The sequence below is a fragment of the Lissotriton helveticus genome, chromosome 7, assembly GCF_964261635.1.
Source record: "Lissotriton helveticus chromosome 7, aLisHel1.1, whole genome shotgun sequence".
Taxonomy (NCBI): domain Eukaryota; kingdom Metazoa; phylum Chordata; class Amphibia; order Caudata; family Salamandridae; genus Lissotriton; species Lissotriton helveticus.
In genome coordinates, this window is record NC_136068.1 from 976,892,121 (window position 1) to 976,912,813 (window position 20,693).

The 20,693-nt window shown below is 46.9% G+C and overlaps 1 protein-coding gene across 4 annotated transcripts in view; it reads left to right on the forward strand.

The window, feature by feature from the left end:
• SLC6A7 (solute carrier family 6 member 7) overlaps positions 1-20,693 on the forward strand; it is a 454,425-nt gene that overhangs the window by 117,891 nt on the left and 315,841 nt on the right. For all 4 annotated transcript variants that reach the window (XM_078653584.1, XM_078653587.1, XM_078653585.1 and 1 more), the window contains 3 exons: positions 17,060-17,243; positions 17,379-17,510; positions 18,822-19,056. In XM_078653584.1, coding sequence (XP_078509710.1) covers positions 17,060-17,243; positions 17,379-17,510; positions 18,822-19,056 — 551 coding nt within the window. The remainder of the gene's footprint in view (positions 1-17,059; positions 17,244-17,378; positions 17,511-18,821; positions 19,057-20,693) is intronic.

Below are 20,693 nucleotides of genomic sequence, written 5' to 3' on the forward strand. Positions count from 1 at the left end.
TTCCTTACATGTTGACAGGAGTTCCCTCTTTTGGTGGACCTATAAATGCAGCCAAGCCTTTGCCGTGACCGGCTGTTGCTAATGCTATTCAAACCGATCTACCAAAGCATCTCAATCGTCACCTGTGACAACCCTGCTATTGCTGTACTAGAGTTTACAGAAACACCTCTGTCAAAGCATGTCAATCATGACCCACATTACTCGCAGCAATTGCTACACTGGTGTCCAGAAACAGATCTGCCAAAGCATGCCGATCAGGACCTTTTGCTGTAGTGGGGTCCACAAACCGCTCTGCCAAAGGCATGTCAATCATGACCCACATCACCCCTTGCTATTGCTGCACTGGGGTCCACAAACAGGTCTGCCAAAGCATTTCAATCACGAACCCACATCAATCCTTGCTATTGCTGCACTGGGGTCTACAAATATCCCTTCCAAAAGCAGCCTTGCAAAAGCATCTCAGTACTGACCTGCGACTACCCCCCTAGTGTTCCAATATGGGGTCCACAAACAGCTCTGCCAATGCTCTGCCAATGTTTCTTAGTCCTGGCTGGCATCCCCCATGCTATTTCAGTACTTGGGTCACAGGTAGCTTGTCCAATGCATCTCAGTCCTGCCCTATGACCCCTCCGCTATTCCATTACTGTGACATACACACATCCTTGACAATATACCTCAATCCTGACCTGTACAATTCCCTACTGTTCCAGTACTGGGTCCACAAATAGATCAGCTGTGGTATCTCAATCCTGACCTGCTACACCCTCGGACCCACAAACAGCTCCAGCTTTAGCTGTCTGCCAGAGCCCATTTAATCATAAAATGAATTAATATTCATGGCAGGGAAGGAATTTGCATCCTCCCTCTTGTTATTCTTCATCTTTAAGGGACTTTGATTATGCAGCAATGATGTTAATCCCCTTTGAAGTAGCTCACTGTTCTTAAAAAATAAACATTGTAAAGGCAGACATGTATTACTGACAGCACTCTGAAACCCCTTACACTATGTAGCATATTGACGTTATATGCACTAGGACCTTCGTCGTTCTGGGTAGACTCTGAACAGGAACTACGTAATACGCAGAGAGGTGTTAGGGTCTGGTTAAGGGGACGTATAATGTAATGCAGTGAGTGTCTGCTGAAGATTAAAGTAATACTTGACAGCGGCTCCCATGTGAAGTAACTCATCTGCATGCTCCAGGGCTGGGGAAGACACTACAACTGACAGCGAAGGTTGAAGCAAGAAATAACAATAACTTCAACAAGGTATGAGAACAGATAACTTACTCACAGTCAAGGACAACTGAAGCGTACTGCAAAACATGCTTCTCTGGTGACTTCTGTTTGCAGAAGTTGTTGGTGCCAGCCTTCACCGCATTCGCCTGAACAATACATTCCTACACAATGGCTGAACAAGCATTTACAATGCAATGGTTTTGCCTTTGTTAAAGTTAGAGCTATTGGCATTGCTCTTGACACTCTGAAGCTCCACTCTGAAGCTCCACTCTGAAGCTCCACTCTGAAGCTCCACTCTGAAGCTCCACTCTGAAGCTCCACTCTGAAGCTCCACTCTGAAGCTCCACTCTGAAGCTCCACTCTGAAGCTCCACTCTGCACTCTGAAGCTCCACTCTGCACTCTGAAGCTCCACTCTGCACTCTGAAGCTCCACTCTGCACTCTGAAGCTCCACTCTGCACTCTGAAGCTCCACTCTGCACTCTGAAGCTCCACTCTGAAGCTCCACTCTGCACTCTGAAGCTCCACTCTGAAGCTCCACTCTGCACTCTGAAGCTCCACTCTGAAGCTCCACTCTGCACTCTGAAGCTCCACTCTGAAGCTCCACTCTGCACTCTGAAGCTCCACTCTGAAGCTTCACTCTGCACTCTGAAGCTCCACTCTGAAGCTCCACTCTGCACTCTGAAGCTGCACTCTGAAGCTCCACTCTGCACTCTGAAGCTCCACTCTGCACTCTGAAGCTCCACTCTGCACTCTGAAGCTCCACTCTGCACTCTGAAGCTCCACTCTGAAGCTCCACTCTGCACTCTGAAGCTCCACTCTGAAGCTCCACTCTGCACTCTGAAGCTCCACTCTGAAGCTCCACTCTGCACTCTGAAGCTCCACTCTGAAGCTCCACTCTGCACTCTGAAGCTCCACTCTGAAGCTCCACTCTGCACTCTGAAGCTCCACTCTGAAGCTCCACTCTGCACTCTGAAGCTCCACTCTGAAGCTCCACTCTGAAGCTCCACTCTGAAGCTCGAATCTGCAGCTCCACTCTGAATCTGCAGCTCCACTCTGAATCTGCAGCTCCACTCTGAATCTGCAGCTCCACTCTGAAGCTCCACTCTGAAGCTCCACTCTGAAGCTCCACTCTGAAGCTCCACTCTGAAGCTCCACTCTGAAGCTCCACTCTGAAGCTCCACTCTGCACTCTGAAGCTCCACTCTGCACTCTGAAGCTCCACTCTGCACTCTGAAGCTCCACTCTGCACTCTGAAGCTCCACTCTGCACTCTGAAGCTCCACTCTGAAGCTCCACTCTGCACTCTGAAGCTCCACTCTGAAGCTCCACTCTGAAGCTCCACTCTGCACTCTGAAGCTCCACTCTGAAGCTCCACTCTGCACTCTGAAGCTCCACTCTGAAGCTCCACTCTGCACTCTGAAGCTCCACTCTGAAGCTCCACTCTGCACTCTGAAGCTCCAATCTGAAGCTCCACTCTGCACTCTGAAGCTCCACTCTGAAGCTCCACTCTGCACTCTGAAGCTCCACTCTGAAGCTCCACTCTGAAGCTCCACTCTGCACTCTGAAGCTCCACTCTGAAGCTCCACTCTGAAGCTCCACTCTGAAGCTCCACTCTGAAGCTCCACTCTGAAGCTCCACTCTGCACTCTGAAGCTCCACTCTGCACTCTGAAGCTCCACTCTGAAGCTCCACTCTGCACTCTGAAGCTCCACTCTGAAGCTCCACTCTGCACTCTGAAGCTCCACTCTGAAGCTCCACTCTGCACTCTGAAGCTCCACTCTGAAGCTCCACTCTGCACTCTGAAGCTGAACTCTGAAGCTCCACTCTGCACTCTGAAGCTGCACTCTGAAGCTCCACTCTGCACTCTGAAGCTCCACTCTGCACTCTGAAGCTCCACTCTGCACTCTGAAGCTCCACTCTGCACTCTGAAGCTCCACTCTGAAGCTCCACTCTGCACTCTGAAGCTCCACTCTGAAGCTCCACTCTGCACTCTGAAGCTCCACTCTGAAGCTCCACTCTGCACTCTGAAGCTCCACTCTGAAGCTCCACTCTGCACTCTGAAGCTCCACTCTGAAGCTCCACTCTGAAGCTCCACTCTGAAGCTCCACTCTGAAGCTCCACTCTGAAGCTCCACTCTGAAGCTCCACTCTGAAGCGCCACTCTGAAGCTCCACTCTGAAGCTCCACTCTGCAGCTCCACTCTGAATCTGCAGCTCCACTCTGAATCTGCAGCTCCACTCTGAATCTGCAGCTCCACTCTGAATCTGCAGCTCCACTCTGCACTCTGAAGCTCCACTCTGAAGCTCCACTCTGCACTCTGAAGCTCCACTCTGCACTCTGAAGCTCCACTCTGCACTCTGAAGCTCCACTCTGCACTCTGAAGCTCCACTCTGAAGCTCCACTCTGCACTCTGAAGCTCCACTCTGAAGCTCCACTCTGCACTCTGAAGCTCCACTCTGAAGCTCCACTCTGCACTCTGAAGCTCCACTCTGAAGCTCCACTCTGCACTCTGAAGCTCCACTCTGAAGCTCCACTCTGCACTCTGAAGCTCCACTCTGAAGCTCCACTCTGCACTCTGAAGCTCCACTCTGCAGCTCCACTCTGAAGCTCCACTCTGAAGCTCCACTCTGCACTCTGAAGCTCCACTCTGAAGCTCCACTCTGCACTCTGAAGCTGCACTCTGAAGCTCCACTCTGCACTCTGAAGCTCCACTCTGCACTCTGAAGCTCCACTCTGCACTCTGAAGCTCCACTCTGCACTCTGAAGCTCCACTCTGAAGCTCCACTCTGCACTCTGAAGCTCCACTCTGAAGCTCCACTCTGCACTCTGAAGCTCCACTCTGAAGCTCCACTCTGCACTCTGAAGCTCCACTCTGAAGCTCCACTCTGCACTCTGAAGCTCCACTCTGAAGCTCCACTCCGCACTCTGAAGCTCCACTCTGAAGCGCCACTCTGAAGCTCCACTCTGAAGCTCCACTCTGAAGCGCCACTCTGAAGCGCCACTCTGAAGCTTCACTCTGAAGCTCCACTCTGAAGCTCCACTCTGAAGCTCCACTCTGAATCTGCAGCTCCACTCTGAATCTGCAGCTCCACTCTGAATCTGCAGCTCCACTCTGCACTCTGAAGCTCCACTCTGAAGCTCCACTCTGAAGCTCCACTCTGAAGCTCCACTCTGAAGCTCCACTCTGAAGCTCCACTCTGCACTCTGAAGCTCCACTCTGCACTCTGAAGCTCCACTCTGCACTCTGAAGCTCCACTCTGCACTCTGAAGCTCCACTCTGAAGCTCCACTCTGCACTCTGAAGCTCCACTCTGAAGCTCCACTCTGCACTCTGAAGCTCCACTCTGAAGCTCCACTCTGCACTCTGAAGCTCCACTCTGAAGCTCCACTCTGCACTCTGAAGCTCCACTCTGAAGCTCCACTCTGAAGCTCCACTCTGAAGCTCCACTCTGAAGCTCCACTCTGAAGCTCCACTCTGCACTCTGAAGCTCCACTCTGAAGCTCCACTCTGAAGCTCCACTCTGAAGCTCCACTCTGAAGCTCCACTCTGCACTCTGAAGCTCCACTCTGCACTCTGAAGCTCCACTCTGAAGCTCCACTCTGCACTCTGAAGCTCCACTCTGAAGCTCCACTCTGCACTCTGAAGCTCCACTCTGAAGCTCCACTCTGCACTCTGAAGCTCCACTCTGAAGCTCCACTCTGCACTCTGAAGCTCCACTCTGAAGCTCCACTCTGCACTCTGAAGCTGCACTCTGAAGCTCCACTCTGCACTCTGAAGCTGCACTCTGAAGCTCCACTCTGCACTCTGAAGCTCCACTCTGCACTCTGAAGCTCCACTCTGCACTCTGAAGCTCCACTCTGCACTCTGCACTCTGAAGCTCCACTCTGCACTCTGAAGCTCCACTCTGAAGCTCCACTCTGCACTCTGAAGCTCCACTCTGAAGCTCCACTCTGCACTCTGAAGCTCCACTCTGAAGCTCCACTCTGCACTCTGAAGCTCCACTCTGAAGCTCCACTCTGCACTCTGAAGCTCCACTCTGAAGCTCCACTCTGAAGCTCCACTCTGAAGCGCCACTCTGAAGCTCCACTCTGCAGCTCCACTCTGAATCTGCAGCTCCACTCTGAATCTGCAGCTCCACTCTGAATCTGCAGCTCCACTCTGAATCTGCAGCTCCACTCTGAATCTGCAGCTCCACTCTGAATCTGCAGCTCCACTCTGCACTCTGAAGCTCCACTCTGAAGCTCCACTCTGAAGCTCCACTCTGAAGCTCCACTCTGAAGCTCCACTCTGAAGCTCCACTCTGCACTCTGAAGCTCCACTCTGCACTCTGAAGCTCCACTCTGAAGCTCCACTCTGCACTCTGAAGCTCCACTCTGCACTCTGAAGCTCCACTCTGAAGCTCCACTCTGCACTCTGAAGCTCCACTCTGAAGCTCCACTCTGCGCTCTGAAGCTCCACTCTGAAGCTCCACTCTGCACTCTGAAGCTCCACTCTGAAGCTCCACTCTGCACTCTGAAGCTGCACTCTGAAGCTCCACTCTGCACTCTGAAGCTCCACTCTGCACTCTGAAGCTCCACTCTGCACTCTGAAGCTCCACTCTGCACTCTGAAGCTCCACTCTGAAGCTCCACTCTGAAGCTCCACTCTGAAGCTCCACTCTGAAGCTCCACTCTGAAGCTCCACTCTAAAGCTCCACTCTGAAGCTCCACTCTGCACTCTGAAGCTCCACTCTGCACTCTGAAGCTCCACTCTGAAGCTCCACTCTGCACTCTGAAGCTCCACTCTGAAGCTCCACTCTGCACTCTGAAGCTCCACTCTGAAGCTCCACTCTGCACTCTGAAGCTCCACTCTGAAGCTCCACTCTGCACTCTGAAGCTCCACTCTGAAGCTCCACTCTGCACTCTGAAGCTCCACTCTGCACTCTGAAGCTCCACTCTGAAGCTCCACTCTGCACTCTGAAGCTCCACTCTGCACTCTGAAGCTCCACTCTGCACTCTGAAGCTCCACTCTGCACTCTGAAGCTCCACTCTGCACTCTGAAGCTCCACTCTGAAGCTCCACTCTGCACTCTGAAGCTCCACTCTGAAGCTCCACTCTGAAGCTCCACTCTGAAGCTCCACTCTGAAGCTCCACTCTGCACTCTGAAGCTCCACTCTGCACTCTGAAGCTCCACTCTGCACTCTGAAGCTCCACTCTGAAGCTCCACTCTGCACTCTGAAGCTCCACTCTGAAGCTCCACTCTGCACTCTGAAGCTCCACTCTGAAGCTCCACTCTGCACTCTGAAGCTCCACTCTGAAGCTCCACTCTGCACTCTGAAGCTCCACTCTGCACTCTGAAGCTCCACTCTGCACTCTGAAGCTCCACTCTGAAGCTCCACTCTGCACTCTGAAGCTCCACTCTGAAGCTCCACTCTGGCTGAACATAACAGTCTGCAGTTTCACACGTTACATTTGTGTTAGCTGCATTACGTCATAATTTATTGTCAAAGGCTGGTTCAAATATGTTCTTTCAATGTTTCAAGCTGTTTTCAAGCGTTCACGCTTTAGTCAGCCCACTACCGAGCAGACTGACCCGGACCCAGCCCAGTCCATCCAGGGCTTTCAGTGGCATTCATCACAGTGTCTCACCGGAAGGCGGGCATCAGAGAGAAGCGGGAGGGGGCGGGAAAGGGGGAGGAGAGAGCTGACGACGGCCGGCCGGAGCAGAAGACGGGCACCAAAACAAGCGGGTGGGGGAGCAAGGGAGGTGCCGGCAATGCCGGAACAGAATCGGGGGCGTTCCCGGCGTCGCGTGACGTCGGCAAAAGCCAAAGAAACGCGGGAACGCCCCCGAATCTGGTCCGGCATTGACGGACAGGCCCCTCGTCCAATGGCTAGGCTCCATTTATGGAGCCAGCCAATGAATGACGAGGGCCGACCCAAAGCCACACTACAGAACTCATCAGGATTTCGCCTGCGCGAAAAAGATGCGCAGAGCGCATCTTTTCGCCAGGCAAAACCTAAAAAGGAAGCACAAAATACACTGTAGCCATGTTCCTGAAGTCACAACTGCCTTTTAACACTTCCAAGAAGCATAACATCGGTGTCAGGTGGGCAGCGTGGATCGAAACATTCGATTACTTCATTGATGCACCAGAAGAAGAAGACGACAAGAAGATCATCAAATACTTGAAATATCTTACAGGTGATTGATTGGAAAAAGTGCTAAAGAAAGCTCGACAGACTGATGCAAAATCCTACGGAGAGATAAAAGAAGCAGTGGAGGCCGAGTTTAATCCAATGCCAAATATCGACTAGGAAAGGCATATCTTCAACCAAGCATTACAATAAGTTGGTGAAACAATTGACGAGTTTGTCAAAAGACTTGATGCACTCATTAAACATTGTAAGTTCGCTGACTTCACTGATGAAGAAGCCATGCTCCTCAGAGTCATTGATGGCTGGCTTTCAGATTCGTTTAGAAGGAGCATGCTGAGAGAAACACAGTCTAGAGAAGATGCTGATGGCGGCAAGAGCAGAAGAATGAGCAGACAGAAAGGCTGCTGACATGGAAACAGGAACAGCACACCATGAATCAGCATTCACCTTGAAAATCAATCACAAGCACAAAACCGATGCATGTAAATTGGCATCTTCGAAGAAAACAAAGATATGATTTCGATTTATGTTTCCCCATCAAGGTAAATGTCAAGCCAGAGGACAAGTTTGCAAAGGTTGTGGGAAAGAGGATCATTTTATAACTGTGTGCCAAGCTAAAGAAAAATCAAGTGCATCACAACGGCAAGAAAAGTTTGACACTAGATTATTCCGTAAGCATTCTCGCCTTGCACCTAAAAACAAAAAGCAAGATCAGCTATGACAAGTAGAAACCAGGCAAAATCAATTGTCATCAATCTCATCGTTCAAAGGTTCCTCAATGTCTTTATCAAGTGCCAGTGAAGAAGATGGGTGTGCGCTGATGGTATCTACCAAAGGATGGAGTGCACATGTGGGGTTACCTGCCTGCAAAGATCACAGTTCAAAGAAAATATACCAAACAAAGTGACAAACTTCATTTGGACACTGCCCCAAAATCACATTTAAAGTTGAATGCTCACCCAATAACTGTCATCATAGACATGGTGCGTCGATTAACATCATGTCAGTGGAAACGTTTAACAGCCTATCCCCTGTGCCTCATCTCACTCCGTCAGGCATGAAGATATATACCTGGGCCGCTTCTAAGCAGTTGCAAAGCCAAGGGTAATTCACAGCGACAATACAACACACAAAGACGTTGGTGCAAGAGACCATTCATGTTCTACAAGGGACTTTGTTGAGTGCCTGTCTGCTCAGTTTTGCCACTGCTGCTGACATGGAGTTGATATCCCTCAACTACAACCTCTGTGATCAATCTGAGATCATGAGCCGATTCTCATTGTTTTGCCATGGCCTGGGAAAACTCAAAAAAATGTAAATGCAGCTTCATATCAATAAAGGCATTCATGCTGTTGCTAAGTAGCAAAATAAAGTTGCTTTTCATCTACAAGAGAAAAGAGTTGGAGGCACTTTTAAAGCATGCCATCATTGAAAGCTCCATAGGCCACATGCCACTACCGAAAAAGGACAGTAGCAGAGCAGTGCACATTTGCGCTGACATGCTTAAGGCAAACAAAGCCATTGTGAGGGAGAGACATGGTGGACATGATCATGCAATTAAACGGAGCCAAAATATGTTCCTGTTTTGACCTGAATAAAGGATACCATCAACTCGAATTGGAGGAAAACTGCAGGCACATCACAACCTTTTTGTCTCATGTTGGTTTGTTCAGATAGAAGAGACTGAATTTTAGAGTACCTTTGGCTTCAGGATGTGATTTGACGAGTAATCTAAACTGTTACACATGCTTTCAATTGGAGTTTTGACATACTGGTTTTTGTGGGGAACACAGAAAGAACACAACAAAGGCCTTACCCAAGTGTGCCAATTACTAGCTGATGCAGGTCTCACTCTGAAAGAAGCAAAGTGTGAGTTTCACAAAACCAAACTGAAGTTTTTTAGCACATATATTTCTGATGGGGGAATGACTCCAGACCCAGACATGGTGCAAACACTATCACCCACTTGCCATCCAAGATGTGACCATGCTGCGATCCTCTCTATGCAGAGCCAGTTATTGCGCAAGATACATTCCCAACTTTGCTATGGTGAGTGCCCCATTGAAAGACTTGACAAAATGAAATGTGCCATTTCAGCGGTCCCCGGAATGCCCCCGACTTTCAGAAACATTGATGCCTCTTTGCGTTGGGAGTCTTGGGTTGGGACTGCAAGAGTATGACTATGAGATTGTGCTCAAGCTTGGGAAGTATCCAAACCAAGCAGATTACTTTTCACAAGTCCTACTACATCGTCACAGTTTGATATCCAAGAGTGTTGAAGCATATCTCAACTTTATCGTGAGATCCAGCACACCAACGGCTCTGTCGGTAGAGCAAATCATTGCTGCCACCAATAATGATAAAGATGTGATCATCATCAAAGAACTTATGCTATGAAATCATGGAGAAGAAGCACCCAGCCCTTTGCTGATGATGTTGAATTCCAAAAGTTCACAAATGTACAGGATGAATTAGCAGTCACACAAGAAGACGAAATACTAAGGGGCTCGAGAATCATCCTACATAGAAGCCTCAGACAACAGGTCATCGAGTTGGCCAATGGAGAACATCGTAGTATCATAGCCATTAAAAGAGCCCTATGAGATTGAGTGTGGTTTCCTAGGCTAGATGAGCGAGTCGAGAAGGAGCTGAAGGCGTGCCAAGTTTGCAACTGTTTGCCCACCTAGGTGATGCAGCACCCAGTGGCAATGTCTGACCTTCCTGCCCATGCCAGGGAGAGAGTTACAGTTGACTTCTTTGGGACTTTAAGAAATGGACACCATCTCATGGTAGTAATCGATGAGTATTCGCGTTTTCTTATGGAGAAGATCTATCTTTGACAACCCATGACAAAGTCATCAGATGACTTGATGACATCTTTGCATTGCTGGACATCCATGATATCCTCAAACCTGCTGATAGCCCGGCCTATAATAACAAAGAGTTTAAAGAATTTCTTGTCCGACTCAGTGTCAAACACCAAAGTTTAATAGGTAAGTAAACATATAAATAAATAAAACGAATTTCGTTGCGTGCACTGCATCACCAAATGCGATGCAGTGCGCGCAACGAAATTTGTATTATTTATTTATGTTTACTTACCTGTTAAACTCCTTAATCCATACATTACTACCCCCCCTGCTCCCCCCCCACGTCACCGCCCAGCAGGAACTCCTACTACCGACCGCGGCTGCTTGGTACTAGTTAAACAGACGTGAACGGAAGGACACTCCTTTTTGTCACTGATCCTCTACATGTTGTGGTGCGCAAGGGACTCATGATGACAGCACATCATCCTGAACAATCCATCACTTGGGACACGTCACATTTTAAACACGTACTACTATTCTTGTTGAGTCCTGAAACCACACATAAAGGCAACCCTGCCAGCAGGTCCAGTTTGAGCGCCTAAGTCTATGTCGCTGTTGCCCGGACAGGGTGGACCTTGATCCCTCTGATCACCCAAGCCAGCAGACAAGTGCGAGCATCTTGCCGACTAATCAAGGAAGTGTGATTTAGTTATTATGTTTGTCATTTTTTATTTAGCAAAGGGAGAGATGTAGCATATTGACGTTATACACACTAAGACCCTCATGGTTCTGGGCGGACTCTGAACAAGAACTGCGAATATGCGGGGAGGTGTTGGGATGTGGTTAATGCTAAGTATGATATAATGCGCAGGGTGTTGTGAGTGTATGCTGAAGGATAAAGTCATGCTTGATATCAGCTCCCATGTAGCATAATTCATCTGCATGCTCCATGGCTGGGGAAGATGCTTCAGACAGAAAGTACCAGCCTCACACTAATGAAAGCACTCTCACACCCCTCAGAGACTAGCAGCCCAACACTACCAGAATAACTCTCATTCCTCCCACAGACTACTAGTGATACAAAACCGGAAGCACTTTTATGACCCGCTCAAATTAAAAGCAAAGCCAATAGGTGTAGCTGACAATTGGAAGTGTCTCTTGGTGAAATTGGTGTGTGTGTGCGTGCATGCATGCGTGCGTGCGTGCGTGCGTGTATGCGTGTGTGTGTGTGTACATGCAAGAATGAGTCAATGGGTGACTCCCAAGATGCAAGAGAGCAAGTGATTTAGTGCATGGATGATGGGTGATTGAGTAAATGAATGGACTGATGAGTGACTGCTGGGATGGAAACCCCAAGATGCTTTTATTTATAAGTCAAACCCATTGGCTTTACCATTGCTTGTTTAAAAATGTGGCCAGCAATGGTCTGCTAATTCACCTCTGTCTTGGCTTGCAGCACCTCCCTTCAATATTAGTGCCATGGGTCCCTCACACATACACACACACACACACACACACGCGTGCACACCTAGCTATGTTTATGAGCCCGCATCTCAGTCTGTGCATCTGCTTTCCTACCTCAAGTTCCGCTTTTCTTGCAGTTATTTTCTGTATGCCAACACTCTTGTTTTGTGGTATGACTTTTCTAAAAATAGAGATTACTGGCATTGCTTTCCGTTTGTAGCGGGCTGTATTTTTCCTCGTTCTTAAAATAGGAGCGATTCTCGCGGGTTTAAGATGTGAAGAGACGGAGTGTTCTCCCGTCTTTGTCAAGGCAAGAATATTTCTCACAGAGGGAGGCGGAGGCCGGCTGGCCTGTCTGAAAACAGGGAACATTGGTGGACTCTTGGGAACTTTCCTGACAGTTTAGTGCGCCTGAAAGGCCGGCGAGATGGACTAAGAAAACGACCATGTTTTGAGGCTAATAAAAAGTCAATTGTGTTGGTTCCAAGATGCTGACACGTCTGTGTTTCATCTGCGTAATAGTTATTAAAGGTGTTTCGAGGATGAACGCATCTGAAAGCCTTTTAAGAGCACACGACTATTTCCTCTTTCAATTCACGTTTTTCCTATTTTCCATTTCTTTAATTTTTTTTCTAGTGCTTTGTTCTTTTCTTCCTTCGTAATTTCGCAGTGTTGCAGTTGCTGGTAGATACCAGTAGAACTATACACTCTGCAGTAGCCCTTCAAATGCAATAGTTGTTCACTATGACTCTCTACGTTGCCGTAAACAGGAGACGAGTCTCTATTGATAGCTCATGGCTAATATACTTGAGGAGCACCGGCATTCACGCTGAGTACTGGTAATAATCCAATAAATAAATATCAGGATAAATATAGACCATAACAAACTCTCTGTCACTTAAGCGCTATATAAACACAAGACACAAATTATACATAGCAGTTCTCGAAGAAATATTGTCCACTCCAGAGATTGGGGATAAACCATACATTTATTTTGAGAACCATAACTCTTTGTACATCACCTTCATCTTTTCGTTAGAAGAGAATACAAATGATATAAAATCCGTAGAATAAACAACCTTAATTTAGCCACTCTTTGGGTTTAAACAGGTTCATAACATAATTAGATTTTACTATCAAAGTTTAGTATTGTAGGCATCTCCTATTATCTCAAAGATTATCGAAAAATAGCAATCTTTTCAGCTTTGAGGGAATGGAAATATCATTACAGCCATTAGCACCTAACCGAAAGATGATCGTCCACTGAGCAATTCAACAACTTTAGGAAGCATAATCCTTGATTACTTAAGCCAACTGTACCATAGGACTTTTCAGCAATTGTGCCTGTCTCCCAAAGTTACTACATTTTAAGTAAATTCAACAACTTTATATTTCTATGCTCGAAGTCAGACTAGCTGAAATATCATATTTGGCACACATTTCCCACCGCATACTCCGTTAGGGTTTACTTCATCCTTAGACAAACATTAGCTCTACTCTTGGCTGCCTATACCTTAACCCTTTAATAGAGACTATAGAGAGCACATGTCCCATGAGATAAATCACTCCTGGTGTGGGATGTGGAACCTGTACAAAATACATCCATCATTGAACATATTCAAGAATTAATTCTTTTATCATGAAATGTGAGGAATAAAGGAAGGCATATGCTTCTAATTACTATTCTGCTTTCCAGTACATGTTTTACCTGGCATTGACAGTACTCTGTGGTTCTAATCTTCTATAACTTTGTCTGGGAACATCTATTCACCACATTCTATCTCTTTTTTATTTGTGGTAGAAAAGCTAGCATATACAAATCTATAAACAAAACAAAAATAAATTAATTGAATACAAGACCAATACATACAACAGCTCAACAAAAAAACCCGCTCATGCCATACATAAATTACTAGGTTAAACAAATAAAGTAGTTTATTCAAGATAGTTCCATAATTTTCATGAATTTCTTCACATTGTAAATCCTAGATCTCTATACATTTTTGTCCAACTAATCTTTAAGTCGGCATCTGAATAAATATCAATTTCTGCAAATTCGAAGAGCAAAAGATGTACCTAAAACTACAAACCTTGTCCTTGAGTGACCAGATGTATTAAGATGTAAAGGGGAACCTAATATTATTATATAGGGGGTCAGGACAGATAACACCATTTATCTTGGCACCCTCAAAAATTCAATATGTGTTCCCAAAATTAATTGAGACTAGGTCAAGAGCAATCATATTCCACTAATCTCCAGTAATATTGCTTTTAGACCTGAAACAAGAGGGGTAGGTATTTGGATATTACCTATTGAAAATCTTAGTAGTATAGTAAATCATCCATCAGGGGGAAAAAAGCAATTCTCCTAAAGTTAGCCCCATGAAATAAACTGGGAGATTTCATTCCAAATTCTGCTAGACATCTTTACTCCAACTTCTTCTTCCCTTTTATAAAAGTGCTCAGTTAATAAACTGACATGTAATCCTTGTTAAATAGTCTTATACCAGTTGCCTGACCCAATATTAGGGCCTGAGCTTAATCTTTCAATATCTGAAGGGGGTAAGAATTGCCATTTTCAAAATAGGGTCTTGTTAGATATAAAAGTAGGCCCAGGCGGAGTCCTCCACTCCGCCCGTGGAGTGTGCAGAGATTTGCCTTCTCCGCGTTCCACAGAGAATGCGAAGAAGGCTAATATCCGCACACTCCGCAGCGGAGCGGAGTTGGCCTGTCCCGCCTCCACCGGTCCTTTATAAAAATATTAAACATTATAAAAAAAAAAAGTGAAACTCTTACCTGGCATGCGGCATGCCCGGGCTGCCCTCCTTCTCTACTTCGCCGTCCCTCACTAATCCTTGTGAAAACGGGGCATGCGTGCGCCCGCGCATACACATTTCTCACAAGTAATGCCAGGTAAGTGTTTTAAATTAATTTTTTAATAATGTTAAATTCATTTTTATAATGGGGGGTGGAGGCTGGCGGCGGAGCAAGCGGAGTTCCACTGAGTTTGTTTTTAACTCCGTGGCCCTCCGGGTAGCCCCGCTACGCAAACTACGCCCGGGATTACACAAAAGCCATTAGGGTGGTCTTCCCCCAAACGTTTTGCCTACTCCCATCCAGTTGCTGAAATGAGCTTTTGTTGGTTTAGGACTCTGCACACTTTACCACTGCTAACCAGTGCTAATGTGCTTGTGCTCCTTCCGTTTACTGGCTGCAAAGCTTTGGAACGCTTTGCCTGTGTCCATCCGTGCCATGAACGATAACTTGGTGTTTCATAGGGCCATCAAAACTCCCCTCACTCTAGTGCCTCCTCCTGATTACCAGCTTCCATTTATGCTTCATCGCTGGAATGCCTCCTTGCTGAGGCAGCTGTGCGCTATTCAAAACATGCTAACATAACATAATACAGGCCTTCACCTGACTGGCAAATTTAATTTACTTATACCCCCTTAATAAAGTGATTCAACATGTACCCAAGGCTTGTAAGTTAAATGCAACTAGTGGGCCTGCAGCACTTATTATGCCACCCACTTAAGTAGCTCTTTAAAAAAAAAGTCACAGGCCTACCATTGCAGCCTGTGCACAATTTCTAAACCGCCAATATGACCTGACAAAATAAACCTTTTGCCAGACTGAAACCTCGGTTTTTAATATATATTTAAAATGTGGGACATGCACTTTTTAAATTTAACATGTCCTGGTAGTGAAAAACTCCCAGATTTATTTTTCACTACTGTGAGACCCACCTCTCCCATAAGACAACATTGGATTACCTCATTACATTTAATAATCGCATTTATGTAGCCCTTACTACCCCTGACAAGGAGGCGTAAGAGATTAAAGAGAAATGGGAAAGTGAAAAGATAGGAGAGAAACAACACAATAAATCGGGGGGATAATGGTAAGAGTGGAAGAAGAGAGTACTGAGGAGAGGAAAGAAGTTGAGAGTTAAGAAGTAATGAGATACCAGTGGAGAAAAGACTGGATAGGTGAAATATGCAGGAAAGGATGTAGATATACAAGGAGAATTATAAGAGATAAGCCTAGAGCAGGCGCGCAACAGCCATTGGACTCAAAGGGCATCAGCCACCCCCGTCGTGTGTGGCAGCCCCGGGATGAGATAGCTTCCCAAGCACACACACAGCCGCACCCGAGCACATCACAGGTCTTTAAAAGACCTTTGCATGTTAATGAGGCCTTGCTGTTGTTTCACCACTTCTTAGAGACCCTACAGCTTCATTCTGCCTATTGATTAAAGATTTAGCCCCCCCGAAATTTTTCTTGCCCCCCCTCCCCCCCCCCCCCTCGAAATTTGGCTCTAGTTGCACCTCTGGCCTAGAGGTAGGCGGGAAAGTGAAATATATAAACGAGCTATGAATGGATGCAGAGATAATGTGACAAGAGGGTAAGGAGGCACGTGTGAAGTGAAGGGAGAGAGGGAAGGATTAAAAAGAGACTCAAGCGAAACAGAAAAGAAAGAGAAAAGAGAGCGGTAAAGAGGTAGTAGATCTATTACAGAATGAAGAGATGGAGAGGGCCATGTGGAGAAATGCAGGTGGGAATTGGGTAGAGTGAAAGGTGAAAAGTAAGAGATGCTGAGGAAGCAAGAGAAGGGAAGAGTGGAGATATGCAAGGATGTTAATATATTGGAAAAGACAGTAGAACTGCAGGAGCCAGAGAAGAGATGGACCCATGGGGAATTTAACCATCAGTGGGGGATGGGAGCTGGGTGGGAAAGTGGAGAGATACATGCAGAGAAGAAAAGAGTGAAAGGTAGTGTGATGCAGGGGAAAAGGAAGTGAGGTCGGGCTAGAGATATCCAGGGGATGATGCAGAGGTATGAGGGAATGAAAACATACACATCAGCAGGAGCATAGGTATCATTAGGGCAGTGGCGCTCCTGCCCAAGAGTGTTCGGGCCCACTGCATTCCAATTTTGATGTTTTTTAATGATTTACCAGTAGGTTGTGGGACACGTTTTCCTTACGTGCATTATGGCCCTAGGTAGCCTTGCTACGCCACTGTCCTGACTGTTCCCCTATGGACCTAAAACTTCAGCGTCAACCTCTCACCTGCGTGGCAGACATTTAAAGGTTCACTCTACTGAATTTGGTCTGAATTGGCCCTCTCTGCCTTCCTTTTCCACACCCTTTTTTACATGTACAATTCATATGTTTCTGATTCTTTTTCTCCTTTTCACTGTTTTCCATTTTTCGCAGAACTGTTTTAAATATTTTTTTCTGATTATCATTCTATTTTGCTGCATCTTCTTCCATTGCTTAATGCCTCCTTCATTTTATTTGTTACATTCATTTTATTTACCTTTCTTTCTTCTTTAACTCCCTCTAATTACTTCCAGTACACCTCTAATCTCATTTGTTTCTCTTTCTCCGTTTCCTTCTTCCGCTCCTACCAGCCTGTGACCCCAGACCTGCTGCTGAGCCCCGGTGACCGAGACGATGTTGCCCTGGATGCAGACTACCCGGAAGACCGCGGGAACTGGACTGGGAAGCTGGATTTCCTGTTGTCCTGCATCGGATATTGCGTGGGCCTGGGCAACGTTTGGAGATTCCCATACAGGGCCTACACCAATGGGGGAGGTACGAATATTAGCCCTTCCCTTCTGGAGGGATGTGGACACCATTAGAAAGCTGCGTTCGCACCTGCATTGTTCAAATATGGAGTGGATGTGAGGTGTGCCACTAAAGGTCATTTCATGTTCTTTGTTCTTTCAGGAGCATTTCTCGTCCCTTACTTTATCATGCTGGCCATCTGTGGCATCCCCTTCTTCTTCATGGAGTTGTCCCTGGGCCAGTTCTCCAGCCTGGGGCCGCTCGCTGTCTGGAAGATCAGCCCGCTGTTTAAAGGTAAGAATCATGCTTTTTTACCACACTAAGGGCCAGATGTATGTACTCCAACCATTTTTAGCGGTCGCAAACGGGAAGTCATCCCATTTGCGACTGCTAAAAAGGTGTGTGGTGTGTGCAAACTCTATTTTGCGAGTCGGTAACCTATTACCGACTCGCAAAATAGGGTTTGCGAGTCGTTATTAGGAAGGGGTGTGCCAAGGGAGTCCCTTCCTAATAGCGAGTTGTGCTAGTATGTACGATTGCTTTGTGAATGCAAATGTGGTCGCAAAACAATCGCAGTTACCACCTACTTCAAGTAGGTGGTAAGTCAGTCACAAACGGGAAGAAGTCCCCAGGAACATTTCATTTTTCTTTTTTAAATGCATCCCGTTTTCCTTTAAGGAAAATGGACTGCATTAAAAAAACTGCTTTATTTAAAAAGCCGTCACAGATATGGTGGTCTGCTGACCCCAGCAGCTCACCATCCCTGTGAGTGCTGGCCATTCCCAATGGGTCGCAAATTGCGACCCACCTCATGAATAATAACGAGGCAGGTCATTTGCGACCCATTTTAGAATCACAAAGTGTCTCAGACACGGTTGTAAATTCCATTTTGCAACTCGCAAAGTGGAATGGTCGTACATCTGGCCCAAGTCCCTGGAGGTCTGGCAGGGTCAAGGAAGAAGATAGAAGGAATGTAAGCAGTGCAGCATTTTTTTGAATGTCCTAGTTTTAACCAACTGTTGAGACAGCGATTGCTAGGGATAATTCCTACTGCCATCCCCTTGCTGTTGGGAAAGGAGTGGAGTGTCACTACAGCAACTTTGAGTAGGGAACATATTGTTTGCTGCTGGAGAGGATCCTTTTGGTGGTCAGTTAGAAACAAGAGGTCACCGTGGGGGTCAAGTTGCTAAAAACACAGTGAGCATTGAACAAAGGAATGCACCTATTAGCAGTGGCCTGTGTCTTGTGATCATGACCTATTAACAGTGGTCTGAGTCTTGCCATGGTGACCTGTTGAGCTGTAGCTTGCCATGATGACCTATCAGCAGTGGCCTGTGTCTTGCCGTGATGACCTATCTGATGGACCTGGAATCTTGAAATTACCATGTGTCTGAAGTGCCCTGCCTCTGCAAGATGCCCTGTCTGAAGAGACATATGTTACCCCATGATCAGTAGTCTCAGTATGACTTTGTGCAATGCTGTTGTGTGACCGGGTTCTTTAAATTGCACAATTGATTCCACAGCAGAGGGACATACACTTAGATACAGTGCATGAGCCCTTACCACTAACACTCTGCAGCTAACCTGTGTCTTTGCCTTCCTCAGGGGTCGGAATGGGCATGATTCTCATTGTTTCCCTGGTTGCCATCTACTACAACATGATTATCGCCTATGTCCTCTTCTACCTCTTCGCATCCCTGACCAACGACCTGCCCTGGCAGCACTGCGGCAACTGGTGGAATACAGATCTGTGCCTGGACCACCGTGTCATGAGGACAGAGAACTCTTCCGTCCCCATCAACATCAGCAGCACTGTCAGCCCAAGTGAGGAGTACTGGAGGTAAGGATGCACCAGAGTGCCGATACTTAACAGACCCGTACAGCATGTAGTACAGAAACAATGTTCTTATAGCAATCTAGGTAATGGTTTTCTGGAGTGATATACTTCAGGCTGATAATGAGAGGAGGCTGGAGGCCCGCTGAGACTTTGTCAATCTGCAAATTTATTAGGAAGCCTACCAGTTACCCAGGGGTTTGTTAAGTATGTAACATAATGATAGTGTCTACACTTTCCCTCTGTCTCTAACAAGCTCACATATGAATGAATGAAGGGAAAACGCATCTTCTTAGCAGGGAGGTAGCACATAAACAAGTCCAATCCATGTTGTGTCCACGTTGGGTTCCATTTATTTTATGAACAAAAAAAAAATCTATTTAAAGATTGGTTACATAAGCTATATTGGACATTTTCATGTTTCTGACAAAATTCTGGTTAATGAAAAATGTGGCATTGTTTGTTTTTATCGCAATCATATATTTGTTTTGTACATACATTTTTATTTTCTCGCAATACACTTTGATGCTGAGATGCGATGGTGTTATCTGATCTAACTTAACTATCTTAACTGATCCGATCCACCAAGAAATCAGCATTCAAGGATCGACTCGACAACAACGCCCACAACAGCAAGGAACTATTCAACATCGTCAAAGAATTTACCAACCCCACCGCCGGCACCAACGACATCACCCCCTCCCAAGACCTCTGTGACTCCCTAGCCTCATTCTTCCACAACAAAATCGCTGACATACATAACAGCTTTGAAAACCAGTCCGAAGACCAGTCCATCCCACCCACCTCCGAACTAAAACCCCCCTCCAACAACCTTTGCGCCTGGAACCCAATCACCACTGAAGACACCATCCGCCTGATGAACTCCATCCACTCAGGATCGCCAACCGACCCATGTCCCCACCACATTTTCAACAAAGCAGACTCCATTATCGCATCCCATCTCCGAGACGTCATCAACTGCTCCCTCAACTCCGCTACCTTCCCGGAAAGCTGGAAACATGCCGAACTCAGCGCCCTTCTGAAGAAACCCACAGCAGACCCCACTGAACTTAAGAACTACCGCCCCATCTCGCTCCTCCCATTCCCTGCCAAAGTCATTGAGAAAGCCGTCAACAGTCAGCTCGCTGCCTTCCTCGAATCCAACAAATCCCTCGACCCTTCACAGTCCGACTTCCGAGCCAAACACAGCACCGAGACCGCCCTCATCGCAGCAACAGACGACATTCGAACTCTACTGGACAACGGAGAAACAGCTGCCCTCATCTTACTTGACCTCTCCGCAGCCTTCGACGCAGTCTGTCATAGCACCCTTATACAACGCCTCAGCAACGTTAGAATACAAGGAAAAGCATTGTCTGGATCATCTCGTTCCTCACCGGAAGAACCCAGAGAGTCCGCCTCCCCCCTTTTAAATCAGAGGCCACCGAAGTCATCTGCGGCGTACCACAAGGATCATCACTCAGTCCCACCCTCTTCAACGTATACATGAGTCCCCTCGCATCCATCACGCGCCAACACAACCTCAACATCATCTCCTACGCCGACAACACCCAGCTAATCCTCTCCCTCACCAAAGACCCAAACACCGCCAATACCAACCTACACGAAGGGATGAAAGAAGT